This window comes from Chinchilla lanigera, unplaced genomic scaffold, assembly GCF_000276665.1.
Source record: "Chinchilla lanigera isolate Chin_1 unplaced genomic scaffold, ChiLan1.0 scaffold00054, whole genome shotgun sequence".
Classification (NCBI taxonomy): domain Eukaryota; kingdom Metazoa; phylum Chordata; class Mammalia; order Rodentia; family Chinchillidae; genus Chinchilla; species Chinchilla lanigera.
Window position 1 is genome coordinate 4036716 of NW_004955455.1, and position 15509 is coordinate 4052224.

General features: G+C 51.8%; 1 protein-coding gene across 5 annotated transcripts in view; it reads right to left on the minus strand.

Annotated features, from left to right (window-relative positions):
* Ascc2 (activating signal cointegrator 1 complex subunit 2) overlaps window positions 1-15509 on the minus strand; it is a 45544-nt gene that overhangs the window by 4359 nt on the left and 25676 nt on the right. For all 5 annotated transcript variants that reach the window (XM_013520429.1, XM_013520428.1, XM_005396225.2 and 2 more), the window contains 11 exons: window positions 14917-14991; window positions 13795-13902; window positions 13499-13567; window positions 13207-13281; window positions 11798-11990; window positions 9686-9900; window positions 8574-8693; window positions 2877-2970; window positions 2670-2791; window positions 1824-1923; window positions 350-429 (listed from right to left, as the gene is read on the minus strand). In XM_013520429.1, the coding sequence (XP_013375883.1) occupies window positions 350-429; window positions 1824-1923; window positions 2670-2791; window positions 2877-2970; window positions 8574-8693; window positions 9686-9900; window positions 11798-11990; window positions 13207-13281; window positions 13499-13567; window positions 13795-13902; window positions 14917-14991 (1251 nt within the window). The remainder of the gene's footprint in view (window positions 1-349; window positions 430-1823; window positions 1924-2669; window positions 2792-2876; window positions 2971-8573; window positions 8694-9685; window positions 9901-11797; window positions 11991-13206; window positions 13282-13498; window positions 13568-13794; window positions 13903-14916; window positions 14992-15509) is intronic.

Consider the following 15509-nt stretch of genomic DNA (forward strand, 5'->3'; position numbering starts at 1 on the left):
GCTTTGCCACTGAGCTAAATCCCCAGCACCCCCTCAATCTTTTTTTTAAGAGAGGAGTTCTCACTATGTTGTCCAGGTTGTCCCCAAACTCCCAGCATCAAGCAGTTCTCCTGCCTTAGACCGGATCGGGCTAAATCTTTGGTCTACCACCTAATTTGTGACCTTTGGCAGTTTATATAACATCACTGGGCTTGAGTTTCCTCACCTGTAAAATGAGGATAATAATAGTAGCTACTTCCTAGAGCTGTCGTGAGAGCTACATTAACACACAAGAAGCACTTAGGGATTATGTGTGGGCTCCTTGCTGGTACGGTTTCCTCCCACCAGAGTTAGCCCCTTGAATGCTTACCCCTTCCTGGCAAGGAAGGCCATGCGCTTGGCTTCCGCCCTCTCCCTCAGTACTGCAGGATCCTGCACAAAATGGTCCGGCTGTGGAGGGAAGAGGAGACAACATTACACGAGCTGCTCCATTCCCCTCGGCTATGGTGGGACCCTGCTTGCAAGAATCTTGCTCAAGCTCCCGTGCTAGGGACAGGGGAGCTGCGGCAGGCATGGGGAGCCCAGGAACGTGTTGCCTTGCTGCAGTCTGAGACTCGCGTGAGGAGCGGGAGGCAGCTGAAGGGCCAAGGCTTCCTGGACAGGCTGTCGGGGTTAATGGACCATAGCTGCAGTGTGACAGTGACAAGTGGAAAAAGGAAGAGGAGGGCACGATGGCCTCTAGAAGAGGCCACACAAGGCCAAGGAAGCTGAGTGAGCCCTCCTGCCCACGGGCTTATCCTGGGAGGTGGGGGCGCCTGCCCTTGAAGACAGCTTTCTATGCCAAGACTGCAAGAAGCGTGGACCAGTACAGGAGAAACAATGACCTCAGGGATATAAGAAGGCTTTTGTGGCCAGTGGTTAAAAAAACAAAGAACAGCAACAAAAAAAAAAAAAAAAAAAAAAAAAAAAAAAAAAAAAGGCAAAACAAGTAGGATTAGTAGCATGTGAAAATAGGCAGATTTTTTTTTTTTTTGAGACAGAGTCTCACTATGCAGTTCAGGTTTGCCTTGAACTCGCTTATGTAGCCCAGGTTGGCCTTGAACTCATGGCAATTCTCCTGCCTCAGCCTCCCAAGGGCTGAGATTACAGGCATGTGCTATCACACCCAGCTGAAAATAGGTAGATTTTATATAAAAATTTGGGCTGCTCTCCAGGCTGGATGGAAGGGAAATCTGTGAGACTCTGGGATCCTCCTGGTCCAGGGAACACTCCCCACTACTCAGTGCAGTTCCCACCAGGAGCTTCCTCAGTCACTCTGGTGACCTGGCCCTGGGAACACCTGACCTGCCAACCCGGTGGGAGGGCACAGGGGGGCTCCAGGGCTCCAGGCTGCCACCCCACTGACCTGAGCAATACTGCTCTAATGTGTTTTATGTTGAGATTCTAGTTAATATTTTAGTTGAATAAAAAGTTTAGCTGCTAAAAAACAGAACTTTCAAACTCACATGTACAGATGACCTCCAAGGCCCCTGGGCTCTTAACTTCTCTTTGATTTTAAGAACTGTCAGCCTAGGCACACCAGCTGCCAGCTGCCCTCCCAGCCCCAGGCTTCTGGGCCTAATGAACCCAGCAACTCAAAGACCTGGCCTCTAATCTGTCCCTTGGGCCCTCACCAGGCAACTGAGGTTAAGCCAGAAGCAATCCAGGCAGATAGCCTGGGCTCCCAAAGACCTCCCTTCCCCAGCAGTGACACTGGGGCTGCCTCAGGGCCAGATGCAGGGAGGGAGGGAGGCTCACAGCTTCAGAACTGCGAGTCTTTCACCTGCCACCTGCTGAGGAAGTACCTTGGGGCCCTCGTCTTCAGCCTCCTCTTCTTCTTCGTCCTCCTCCTCCTGCCCTTCTCCGGATACTTTGGTTCTTAGCACCTGAGGGATAGTGAAGGGCCTGCAGGTTTGGAGAGATAGTGAGATCAAAGACTAGGTTAAAGTTGGAGAGAAAGTCTCAGGAACAGGGATCTGGCGTGGATAGGGCACTGCCAGGAGAGGAGCACACTCAGGAGGCTGGGAATACCACAGCACTTCCCAAAGCCAGCTCTGCTCCAGCCCTGGATTCTCTTCAGGAACCAGGTTCTGACTGGGGGTGATGAGGGTAAGGAAAGGGTTGAGCGGGGCCTCTTCGGTCTTCCCTGTAGTCAGGGCAGCTCTGCTTTGATCTGTTTTGGGGAATCCCTGTAATATTCCATTGGGAAAGGGCCGGAGAGATAGCTCAGTGACACAAGTGCCTGCTTGGCAAGGTCCTGAGTTCAATTCCCGGTACCAAAAAAAAAAAAAAAGATTCCACTGGGAAAAATATTCTGCACATAAGAAAAATTCAGGCCCAGCATGGTGGCATGCGCCTATAATCCCAGCACTTGGGAGGCTGAGGCAAGGGGATTGCTGCAAGTCCAAGGCCAGCCTGGGCCCCACAGTGAGTTGACGCCAGTTTGAACTACACAGCGTGTAGGGAGACCTTGTCTCAAAAACAAAAAGCACAGGCCTGGGAGTCAGGAGGCCTGGGTATGGGCCCCGGTTCTGCCCTGACTCATCCATGTGATCAGGCCTGGCTTTTCCTCTGTACACACAGAGGGTGATGACAGCACCCCAGGCCCGAGAGCTTCCCTGCTCTGGGAATGCTGCCACCCACTGCCTCACCTGCGGCTGATGAGCTCATCATCTGAGTCTGCATCATTGGCGCCCACCTGGTTGCCATCGTATGTGTCATCGTACTCATCCTCATAGTTCTCACCATGGTCGTCACCTGGCTGCAGCGGCACCTGAAATTGTGGAAGTCTGGGTCAGAGGAGCTCAGGGACCAGTGGGGTCTCCCGTGCCCAGCAGAGGCGGGGCTTGGTCACCTACCTCCTCCACCACCACGCTGTACTGTTCATAGCGCTGCCGCTGAGCCGCCACCGCGCGCTTGTCGTTCAGTAGGCTCCGAGTGTTCCCCTCCTTCCTGGGGACAGCAGAGAGAGGGAGGGAGGGAGGAACCATCAGGTTTGGACGGCCATGGTGCGCAGAGGATCCACGGAGACACCAAGCGTACTTTGCTGCAGCTGGAAGTGGCCCACGTGGAGACAAGGGATATCGTGCACTGGTGAGGGATGGGTGGCGGGGCTCTCACCTCTGAGGTCCGTCTGTGTGTGTTAAAGCAACACACACACCTCTCTTTTGACCAAGAAATTCCCCTCCAGGGCACTAAGCTTAGAGAATCTCGCTCTCCAGGCACACAAAGAAGTCTCGTCAGGGGTTTTCTTTTCAGTATTGTCAGTAACAGTGAAAAATGGAAAGCAAGCGATGTCCTTCACGAGTGAAATGGCCACATTAACTGTGCCTTGTCTGTGCTGCACTGCCGCGCATAGTTCTCAACAATGCTGATCTACTTGTGCTGACCGCAAGAATTCTATTCTGCAGGAGAAAAGAAAGCTACAGAAAAACAGAATGATCCCGAAAGCAAAGCTACCCACTTCTGTTTCTGTAGGCTCTTAGCTGTATGTAAATGCAGAGAAGGCCCAGCATGGCGTTAAAGGACAATGATTACTTTAACTACAAGGGGCTTGGGGTTGTTTCAATCTTTTGCTTTTGTTTTGTTTTCTTTTGTTTCATTTTTGGCTTTTTCTTTTTGCAGCTGTGCCCAACTCAGGGCCGCAGGAGCCGGTCTTTAAAATAAACAAAGAGTAAGCAAGGCCACATGTGGAATTCTCCCAACCTCTGGGTGTGGAGCAAGGAGGAGCCCTGGCCTCTTCCTTTCACCCCTTTTATCACAGTAACTCCCTATCTACCTGTTCCACAGTCCCACTTCCATGTAAGCATTCACCGGAAGAAAATTCTGGAAGCACAACTCCCGTCACAACACATGTAAGGAAACTGGTGCAGCGGAGGGGAAAGCGACACCAGGGGATCACTGTGACCCGTAGCATAGGCTTGATGGGGACTCAGGCAGGTATCTTGACCGTGCCTTTGCCAACCCGTAAAAAAACTTGGCTTGTCAGCCGCTCGCACAAGCCTGTGGAATGTAGTTTCTAACCCTGCAGGGGAAAATCAATATGAGATGCCAGGCAAGAAAATCCAGCTTAACTGTGAATCTGAGGCTCTGGAATGTATCAAGGGGAGGCGAGAAAAAAAGAAAAGACATAGGCTATACACAGCTTCCATAAAAAACTTCTATTAACTGGCTTTTGTCACAGAGAGAGGTGGGCGTCTGAGTCTGCCAGGCTGTCTGCCTGAGAGCCTGCAGCCGGTCAGGACTACAGTACCTAGCACGGCAAGCAAGGCTTTGCCTCCCTGCAAGGTAGGTAGGTAGGTAGGTAGGTAGGTGTGTGTGTGTGTGTGTGTGTGTGTGTTGCTGGGGATTGAACCCAAGGCCTTCACACTGAATTACATCCCCAGCCTCCCTCTTACCGCCCTACCTCCCTATTTCTTTTTTAATTTTGAGATTTAGTCTTGATAAGTTACTAAGATACCCTGGACCCAAACTTGAGATCCTCCTGCCTCAGCCTCCCAGAGTGCTGCGATTACAGGCCTGTGCTACCACGCCCAGCCAACATTCTTTATTAAGGGCTTATTACATGTCACACGGGGTTCTAAGGCCGAGGTGGGGAGAGACTCAGCAAGGAGTTAGATATGGATCTGGCTTCATGAACTCACAGTGCAGTGCCGTGACAGATTGGGCCCATCACAGGCAATGTGGATCATGCTGAATGGCAACATGCTTGGCCTGGAAACAGACAGGAGAAATGAACTCTGGCTCCCGAGTCCAGCACAGATCTGGAGGAAGGGTAATGAAGCTCTGTGATAGGAGGGGTATTTGACTGGATCACGAGGAAAGGGTGATATGTCTGGACGAGAAAGAAATCTTAGCCCACAGGAATCTTTCACAGCCACAAGGTAGGGGGTCTTGTGATGGTGGCCTGGACTCTGTACCTGGCTCTCTTTGCCATGCTGGAAAAGAGAGAGAAAGTAAAAGGTGTCTAAGCTTGTCCAGGTGGTTGGTGCCACTGTAGGAACACACCATACATTCAACCACATTTGTGGAGTGCTGGCCAGGTGCCAGGATCTGGCGGGCCCGGGACAGGACTGAACGTGAGGGTCACCATCCTTTTTGCTACCCTGCAGCTCCTGGTCGATGCTGTCCCTGGTTCAGGCAATGGGGTCGTTCTTGTATGTTGGGAGGCCTCTGCTCCCTAGCAGGCCAACCAGAGAGGCTTGACAACCTCCACCCAGCCAAACTGGTCCCCAGGACAGCCCATCTGGGGAGGCATGGCTTTGGCCTCATGACCTTATCTGAAACCAGGAAGAACAGTCCCAGCAAAACCAGGTGGTAAAAGGGCTGTTTAAGGGCCAGAACGTCACTCTAAGCTAAAAATGTAGGCAACCGTGGCTTCAGGAACTGCCGCTGAAACAAGTCGCTTCCTCACCCTCCTACAACCTCCTGGCAACCCAGGAACATACAGGCTCCCCTGAAACCTGATTGCCTTCCCCCTCCCTCATCTCCTCAGCCCTGTTCTTCAGGGCCCATCTCAAACTGCTCCGTACAGAACCACAAGACAATAAACCCCTCCTTTTCCAGGGGAAGAGTCAGGAGACCCAGAGAGGCAGAGCAACTTGTCAAGCTCATATACCTTCCAACAGCAGGTCTCTTGACTCAGGTTTGCTTTATCCCTGCCTGAGCTATGTAACCCCAGGCAAGTCCCCTGTCCTCACTAAGTCTCAATTCCTTCTCCAGCACCCACTTGATGTGAGAATGAAGATAATGTGTAGAAGAAGACTGGATACCTGCTAGGTTCAACACAATGAATCCTGTTTGATTGCAGGACTTATCAGAGGCTTTAATGTGCTAACATGTTCTGTGATTCTCCAAGAAGCAGACATACATTTTTGGCCACAGAACCTTTTCTTTTTTTCTGGCGACAGGGTCCAGGCTGGACTCAAACTCATGGTGATCCTCCTGACTCAGCCTTCCAAGTGCTGGGATTATGGGTGCCTACCACCACACCTGGCCAAGAACCCTTTTTGAGGGGGAACATTTGTTATCTTCCAGGGCACTGTGGAACAGTCCAAAGAAGTCAGGGGACCCCACCTTACGGACACGGCTGCCTTTACTGGGCACAATATCTCTGTGGCACAGATGGTTGGCATCTACCCAGCAGCCCCCTCTACCTCGGCCATACTACTAACAGACCCTCATTTTGTTCAAGTCTTTGCACCTCTGTTCTTCGTATCAGAGCCTCAAGTCCTACTCTGTGACTCAGTTATGCTGGGGAAGAGGGGAACCTGAAAACTTCTGGCCTGGTTTCCTAGTCTCTAAGAGATCAAGACTTCCTCTTGGCATTGTCATTTCTGGAAGCCAAAGCCCAAACAGCCGCAACCCCCTGCACCCTCAAGGGAACCAGCCTGATCACCAAGCCAAGGTCCCTAAAGCCAGGAAAGAGGTAGCCTGGACCATGGCATTGCACCACGGGTTAGTCACACCCCTCCCCTTGCAGCTCCTTGAACACAAGGGACCAGATCTCCTTACTACTTAAGCCATGGAGTGTGTCCTACTGGACTCAATGACATACACACAGTGTGATCTGCTTTATATGATGGAATTTCTAGTGTGCTCCTCGAGAACAGGAAGGGCCCTGAGACTCCACACTGCCCTGATTAGGACACCTGTTCCTGCTGAACTCCTGGTGCACCCTACCCTGGCACCTTTGCTCTGCCACCTCGTTTAATGGTCTGTCTTTCCCACGGTCTCTGCCCTTTGAGGGCAAGGCGGGGGGGCCTGGCTCACCTTGTTTTCCTGGTGTCTAGCATAGGATCTGGTGCTTGTAAATCACTTAATAAATATTTGCTGAGTGAATAAATAAATAATGAACACATGAATGGAGGCTTTGCCTCTTTATAATCCCCACCCCTGGGTTAGCCAGAATGGTGGGTTCAGTAAACACTAGCCATCCAGGTTCTGCCAAACAGCCTGGAATGAATACCCCAGCCCTTTCTGACGACCCTGATAGCTGGGACCAGCCCCCTGGCAAATCCCTGTGGGTGATCTATGACGTGGGTAGGGGGAGATGGGTCCTTACATTTCCATGGCCCTGGGCAAAGCCGCAGACAAGGTCAGGCGAAAAGCCAAGCCCAGAGATACCTAAGCTCCATGGAGCCTACCAAATTAGGCTCCCCGGGTTGGAGCCTGAGCTAGCCTTCTACTCGCCTGGGGACCACTGGGTGCCCCTCCCCCCCACCCCCTGCCCCAAAGGAGCTAGAGGGCCATGGTGGCCTAGTGTAGTAGCTATGATACGGGATAGCTCTGGCCTGAGACCTTGGGGATGTCCCAATGTGCATGACTAAGCAGTTTGCAAGCGCTTCCTGCCCAGCCAGCCAGATGGCTCCAGAGCTGTCCGGCATCCACTCCTCAAGCCCTTGGCCAGCCAAGCTTCTCACAAGGAAAGGGAGGGAGAGCAGCTCGTACATCCACACGAGGGCTCCTACCAGAAGCGCAGGGCCTGCTTCCTCCCTCTGAACCTTCACTGTGACTGCAGACAGGGCAGGCTGCGCTCGCCCAGAGGCTGTCAGATTTCTGGGTTCCATGAATCAACACCATTCCACAACTCTGGGAGACGAGCAGTATCGCCGATGTCTTAGTTTGCCATTTGTGAGTTGGCTGTCAAACTCTCTACCGTTACTGCTAATGCTCAGTCCCACTGGTGGGTCTTCATCCCACAGCTTTTCAGAAGAATGTGTTAGCTCATGGGACCCTCACCACACTTCTGAAGGCCTTGGGGTCACTGTCCTTACTGTTCACTCTCCTCAAAGTTTTTCCTTTCCTTCTCTGCAGAACCGGCCCCTCTGCACCCTTCAGCTCTTGGTCCCTCATTGTCTTCTCAAAGGAGCCCTTCCTGCGTGGGGCCCCCGACAGCGATACAGAAGCCTGCACTCCTCCATCCTAGGACTTGTTCTCTCTGCAATGTGACACTGCTTGTTTGATGAGCTGCTTAACGCAAACTCCACGCGGGCACAGGCCGTGTCAACTTCACTCCCCACTCCAGTTCCGGAACCTAATTAATCCAGGGCCTCGAATGCTTAAATACCAGGCAAATATTTGTTGAACGAATAAGTCATGAATGGACCTTTTGATCCCCCAAATGTAAGAAGGACAAAAACTAAAAGAGAAAGGCCTTAAAATGGGGTATGTTCACCTTTGGAAAAGTTCACTTAGTGGAAATCCTTAGTTTTCTCACTTTGTCACAGCTTAGGGAAAACCAGGTCAAAAAGTGGCTTCTGGGAAGCACTGGCCAGCTCTCCCACCTGCAGCTGACAGTCAACACATCAAATACATAGTAAGGGCACAGGGGGACAGACCCGGCCTCTCTGGCCTTTTGCTACTGACAGGGAGGATTCATAGCCACTCCCCTGCAGTCACAGCGTGCAGCACAATCACTAAGGGATCTGTCCCCCACGACCACAAGAAGTGCACAGTGATCCAGTTCTGTGCAGATGGGGCCCTTGGTTTCTCTCATTGTCCCTCTGCACCTCCAGAGCTGGGGCGGGTGGAATCCTGCAGCCCACTGCACTTACCTCCTGCCCTTGTGTATCCGGCTGAGGTCCACCGAATCTCTGCTGAACACATCAAATTCATCATTCTGGAAGATGTTGTGACGCGATGTCAGCAGCGGGGTGGGGTCTGGCTTTGCCTGTCTGGGGGGTACAAAAATCAGTTTAAGGGCCCTGCCAGCTGATGCCTACCTCCTATGCCCCACTCTCTCCTGCCATGTGCTTTTGTTTTTTGGACGCAAGATCTTGCTAAGTCTTGCGCTCATGATCCTCCTGCCTCAGCCTTCCGAGTGCTGGGATTATAAGCATGCACCACCACACCTGGCTCCCCATGCTGTGTTCATCAGAATCCTCACTCTGGTGCAATGACCACAATTAGGACACAGTCTGGAAACCGTTAGTTGGAGACAAGGCCCTGCCTGAGTGTGCAGTCACACCGCGAATGAAGCTCCCTCAGGCATAATAGCTTACTTGCCATTTTTAAAAGCCCCATCCCTCATTTAATGCTTACAGTGGCCCTGGGAGACATGGGGCCAGAGGTCACTCAGTCTCGGGGGATGTTTTGGTGCTGGGGTTAGAACTGGGGCTTTGGACGTGCCATGCAAATGCTATACCACATTCCTAGCCTCCCGCAACTTCCTTGCGCCTCCGTGCTGAGGAACTTGCGCAAAGGCACAAAGATCACTTCATTCATTTGGTAAAGATCATTTGTCATGGAAGAAACATCCATTTGTGTCATCTCTCGTGGTGTCCCTGGAGCCCTTGAGGGCAGCAGTGGGCCAAACTCAGAAAGAGCATGAACAAAGGACAGAAGAGGCTCTGGATGTCCCCCTTCAGATGGGAAGGTGGGAAGGATGGACCAGGTCAAAAACTCAGAACTCTGAAGGGCTCCGCAACCGCTGCCACCTCTGTCTCTAATCAGTCTTCCCACAAGGTACGGCAGAGACTGTGAGCTGTGCACTGACACCCTGCTGGGGGCCCCAGGTTTCGTCTCCCTGAAGAAGCCTTGGTTTAAACAGTACACTGCTGTGCTGAAGAGAGGGCAAGCCAAGCCCTGGGCTACGAGGGAGGCGGAGAGAGGGCCTGCTGCCCTGAGGCAGACTGGGTCCCAGCCTCCGCCCACCCGTCTCTCCCACCTGTCTAGGCTGCGGTCCAGCTGGCTGAGGGCAGGTGCCAGCCGCTCCTCCAGGATGTTGTTGATCACCTGCTCCGGGTCGTAGCGGTAGTGCTCCAGGCAGGACAGGATGAAGCCCTCCCCAAGGTCTGGCAGCAGGTCCTTCACTTGGGAGATGAGCGAGTCCAGCTCAACACCACACACGGTGGGGCCAAGGGTGGCGGCTGCTCCCACGCACTGCAGTGAGAGCCAGGGTGAAGCCGGGGAAGGCCGAGCCTGAGGGTGATGGGGTTACCGCCTCAAACAGCACTGGACTTGCCATCAGGGGAGCTACTTCGATTCCTGCCGTAACCTCTCCTGACTGTAGGGCCTTAGCCAAGTAACTCAAGTCTCTTTGAGCCTCCCTTTCCTTCTCTGTGGAAAAGGGGGGCTCCATGCTTTGCTATTTCTGGCTGTGTGACTCTGGGCAGGGTGCTTCTCCTCTCCGAGTCTGTTTCTTCATAAAATAGGCCTACTGCCGTCACTTCATGGGGTTGTTTCAAATGGTTCAAAGGGAGGATACATATAAACCACTGAGCACAGTACCTGGTTCAGACTAGGCACTCTATAATTAGTCATGGTCTACTAATCAAGGCCCTTTACCAACCCTAACAAGTTGATTGAATTGCCGGGGAGCAGCAACTACCAGGCTAGATGGTGTGGACATATTCCCCTTTGACTACATTCTTTGCAGCGAGGGGGATTTTTTTTTTTTTGTATCAGGAATTGAACTCATGACCTTGTGCTTGCCAGGCAGGTGCTGTGCTGCTGAGCTATATCCCCGGCCCAAAGGGGATTAATTTTATATACTGTCCAACGGGGCTTAATTTTCTTGGACTTTTAAAGGAAATTGACAAATCTAAACAATAAAAAAGGGCTGGGTCTATAGCTCAGCGGTATAGTGCTTCCCTTAGCATGTGAAAGGCCCTAGGTTCCATCCCCAGAACGACTGAATAATCATAACAACAATAAATGATTCAGGGGCTGGGGATTTAGCTCAGTGGCACAGCACCTGCCTGGCAAGCATGATGTTGTGAGTTTGATTCCCAGTACTGGAAAAAAATACAAACACAAACAAAAAAAACCAGTCCACAACAATAAATGATTCAGATAAGAAGCCAAATGGGCTGGGTGTGGTGGCCCGCACCTGTAATTCCAGCACTCAGGAGGCTGAGGCAGGAGGATCACTGTGAGTTCAAGACCAGCCTGGGCTACAAAGTGAGCTCAAGGCCAACATGAACTGTACACCAAGACCCTGTCTCAAAAACACACAAAAAAATAAAGAAGCCAAATGGAGAACAGATTGTGGAAAGATGGAAGGGCTGTCTTTTTCCAAGGCCCTGGGAGAATCATGGGGCCCAGAGCCCCACAGGAAGAATAGAGTACTTGTTAATGGGGAATCAAGGGCCAGCCAGGCCCAGTATTTCAGGCAGAGGCTCTGGCAATCCCAACAAGCTCACAGAAGTGGGCACAGTATCTAACCCCACCTTACAGATGAGGGACTAAGGCCAGGAGTGATGTGCCGAAGCCTGAACACCTGGTGAGTGGCGGAACAGTCTACACCCCCGAGCAGCCTGCCCTGAGTTTTTGGGGTCTCCATCTCTACATTATGCCACTTTCCAACACTCAGGGACAAGTCCAAGGCTCAGCAGCCATGTACTTGGCCAGTTCTAGAAAAGCCTGGAGGGAAAGCACCAGATCCGAGGTTTCCAAACTTGTTCACTGGAGCCCTGCTGGTCCCATGAAGGAGTTTCCAGCGAGGCAAAGCGGTGCGGCTTCCAAAGGAGCCCCACTTTCACCTGCACAGGGCAGAGCTCAGGAAGAATTTCATACGCAAAAAGCTTCACCTCGTAATTTCATAGAGGAAAAACAGGCTTAGACAGCTTAAGCAACTTGATCTGTCCTAATACCTGGTTTAGCATGGCCTCAACTTAGGAACTCCTTAGGGTAGCAAACTGACCAGTGGTTTGAGTTGGTCTATTCCAGAAGAAACACCACTTCTCTGATTGCAGAAACAAGGAAAAGAGGTCTGCCACTGCTCTGATGGGGCAGAAGGGGTCGGGGAAGCAGGGGAAGGAATCCCCTGGGCACACACCTCCTCTTGCTCTGAGTTCTCCAGTTGAGATAGTGTTTGACTGGCTGGCTCTGCTGTCATAGTGACCCCATTAGAATCTCTATTAGAATCCTTGGCCACTGACGGGTCTTTAGTATCCATGGCTTTCTGTCTGTCCATTCCTTCCCATGCACTTTCCACTGCCTGGAGGATGTAGGCAGTGCGTGTCTCATCTCTGCGAGGCTGTGTTAAGGGCTCTTTCTCAGGCGCCACAGCCTTCTCTGCCTTCCCAGCTCTGAGGCAACTTGATTTCTCAGTCTCTCCCCAACCTCTGACCAGTGGGAGTCATGGGCACCTGGGCTGGTAGGGCAGTAGGCCACATGGTCCTTGCAACACACTCCCAGTCACTTAACCTGAAGCAGTTCTGGACAAAGACAGGGCTGGGGTCCACCATTAAGTGTCTTGGGACATGGTGTTAGGATGGGCCAGCAGTTCCTCTTTTGCACTGACTGCTAAGAGGAGGGCCACTGCCACTGGGCTTCCCGTTCAACTAGCCAAGGACCTTCTGTAGAGTGGGAACCTACAGGGTGTCCTGAGGCAGGACTTAGTAACCTGCCCTAGCAACCAAAAGGGCTCACGGACCAACTTCCTCTCTAGCACCCTGGGCACAGCCTAGCCAGAAATCTGAGAGTTGCCTCCAATGCCCTCATTCCACTTCTAGTCCAAGCACCAAGATCTGTGCCTGGATGCTACCAAGAGCCTCCTCTCTGCCCCCTGAACCTCCTGTGGTGAACACAGCTTCTCTATAGAATACACTCGCCCATGTCACACCCTGCTTCACAGCTTTCCACACGTCTCAGTACTTGTAGAACACAGCCCAAGACTTTCAGTGAGAGTCACTGCTTCAAGGTGCTGCATACGGCAGGTAGCTCACCTGTCAGACCTCCTCCGGTAAAGATCCCGGCCACACCCTGTACTCTGTACATGACAGTTGGTGGACTCCACAAAGGAGCCAGCTCTTTCTATCTTCTGACCCCTGGGAACACCCCTGTCCTCATCCTAGCTCTTGGCCTGGCCATCTATGCTTTCTGCTCCCAGCTTTGACAGCACTCGTCTCCTTGAGCTCCGCTAGGTGAGGTGCCGTCTGAATTCCTCTTGTATGACTGCCTGTTTACTTGTCTCTCTCTCCTCCTGCAGGGATCTGTGAGTGTGGCCCAAGACCAACTTGGTCACACCAGCCCAGACCTCAGGCAACACCCAGAGAAAGCAGGACTATACCACCCCTACCCCGGACACCAAAGCACTCATCTGCTTTCGAAAAAGGGGGGTTAGGACATTGGCTGGCTCTACGGACTACTGGCTAACACTCTCTCTGCTCCTCTTGTTTCTGCAGGTCACATGTGCCCTAGTCAGGCCAGGCTCGGTGCCAATGGGCTGTGGTAGAAGGATACAAGACTGATGAGGCCTGTTGCAGCAAGCTGATGTCTTCGGCCACAGGGAAGAGGTCATCATAGTCACGGAGGAATCTTTGGGACAGAGAGCAAACAGGAGGGGTGGGGCTGGAGCCATGGGGACACTGTTCTGCTGCAGGCCACTCCCTGTGTCTGCTCCCTAGCCACAAGCGCCAGGACCTTTCAGCAGTGGTGAGCACATGGCAGGGGCTCCAGCGTGTAAGGTCCCATGGGGCCTGGTGGAAAGGCTGCGGCCCTGTCCCACTGCTCGTCCCAGTTCAGCCACACTCACCTCTTCTCTTGTAGCAAGGAGCTGAAGATCTGAAGGAACTCTTCAATGAAGCCCTGAACACTGTCGCAGCTGGAAAATGACACCAGAGAAGATGAGCCCGCATACATAATGCAAGATGACACCCCAGGTCCCTTCCATGCCTGCCCCGCACCTTGCAAGGCTCTGGCCAGCTGGAGGAAACGGGCATTTTTCTGAGTTTCCCACCTCTGCTTGGCAAACCCCAGGACAGCGGGGGAGGCCAGCTGGAATGATGGGAGTACTCTTGTTGGGCCGGGACCGAGCTCCCGAGAACTCACCTGCTTTCTAGGATGGGAAGGAGGCAGATCTGGTTCAGGATGATGTGAAAAACCTCCACTAGCTTCTTCTTGGAATGCAAGAGCCTCTGCCACAGGTCAGCCAACAGCCTTTGCAACCAGAGTGGACATATAAATAGATTTAGGAGACAAAAAGGCACTATGGAAGCTCTTCCCAGCAGCTGCACACTCCTCCCCAGGGCTGTGGAAGTCTCACAGGTCACTGTGGGCAAGCTGCCAAAAGGTGGCTGGGGGGCTAGCAGGCTCCACTTCTCAGTTCAACAGTGGGTCAGAAGCAGTGGGCTTGGTTACCAACAGCTTGAAGCAAGAGCTGAGAGGGTGCTTAAATGCAGGGGCCAGCCGTCCTATTAACCACTGGTATTTAGGGGCACTAGGTTAATAGACTTAACTGCTAAGCAGGACCCTGGGACCAATCTCCCTTGTTCATTTAATTCTCTACTTGTTGAAATCTTTATCCTGCAGTCCTCACACAATTCCTTACAGAGTACTTTAAAAAATCTTGTTGGATATGATAGTACATGCCTGTGATCCCAGCACTCTGGGAGACAGAGGGAGGAGGACTATAAATTCAACCCCAGCCTGGGCAATTTAAGAGTCTTAGTGAGACCCTATCGGAAAAAAAACGGGGAGGAGTAGGGCCAGGGATATAGCTCAGCAGCACAACGCCTGCCTGGCAAGCGTGAGGTCCTGAGTTCAATTCCTGGTCCAAAAAAAAAAACAAAAACATGGGGGGAGTATCTGGGCATGGAGTTCAGTGTGAAGGCCCTAGGTTCAACTCCCAGCACTGCAAAAGAAAAACAAAACAAAAGCAAATCTTCAGTGCTGAGAACCTAACACTTGGTAGAGCACTTGCTTAGGACGCCTAATGCCCTGGATTTGATCACCCCCGCAAAAAACAATTCTTTTTTGAATTTAAAAAAAAAAAGAAAGAAAAAAACGCTGGAGCCAGGCGCCCACAAGGCAGGGATGAATGAGCCAAAAGCTGCGCAGCCCTTGGTCCTATTCCCTCATCGTAAGACACTGGGAATGATGCAGCTGGGGAAGGCAGGGCCTATTATCAGGTCTCCCTTTCCATCCAAGTTCTTAACTCTGTCCCCGCCTCACTTGCTGTCTTCAAGCCTCCTCTTCTTAATTGCAGACTCCATTTCCGGAATTGCCACTTCATAAAAGGATGCTAGTCTGTGAAGGTGCGCATGGGTAAAAAGCTAGATTAGTTCATAAATACATTTCCTTACAAAACCAAAGTCACCCCCAAGGGACTGGGAAGATTCATTTCTTGCTTCCACAATTATTTTTATACTCTGGAGCTTCTCCATGCCTACCCCATACTGACCACTGTGGTTCCACCAGCAGCCTCTTGGGAAGTGTCTGTAGCTATGTCTCCTATTCAGATGGGACGTTCTATTTTGTGTGTGTATGTGTATGTGTGTATATTTGAGACAGAGTCTTGGTATTCAGTTCAGGCTGGCCTTGAGCTCACTTTGTAGCCCAGGCTAGCCTTGAATTCACAGTGATCCTCCTGCTTCAGCCTCCTGAGTGCTGGGATTACAGGCATACACCACCACGCCTGGCTCAAGATTATTTTTTTTACTTGCTCAAAAACTGCTATTTCTATGTGTAAAGAAATGTTCATTTTTAAAAAAAATGTTCAAACAGCCGGGTGTGGTGATGCACATCTGTAATCCCAGCACTCAGGA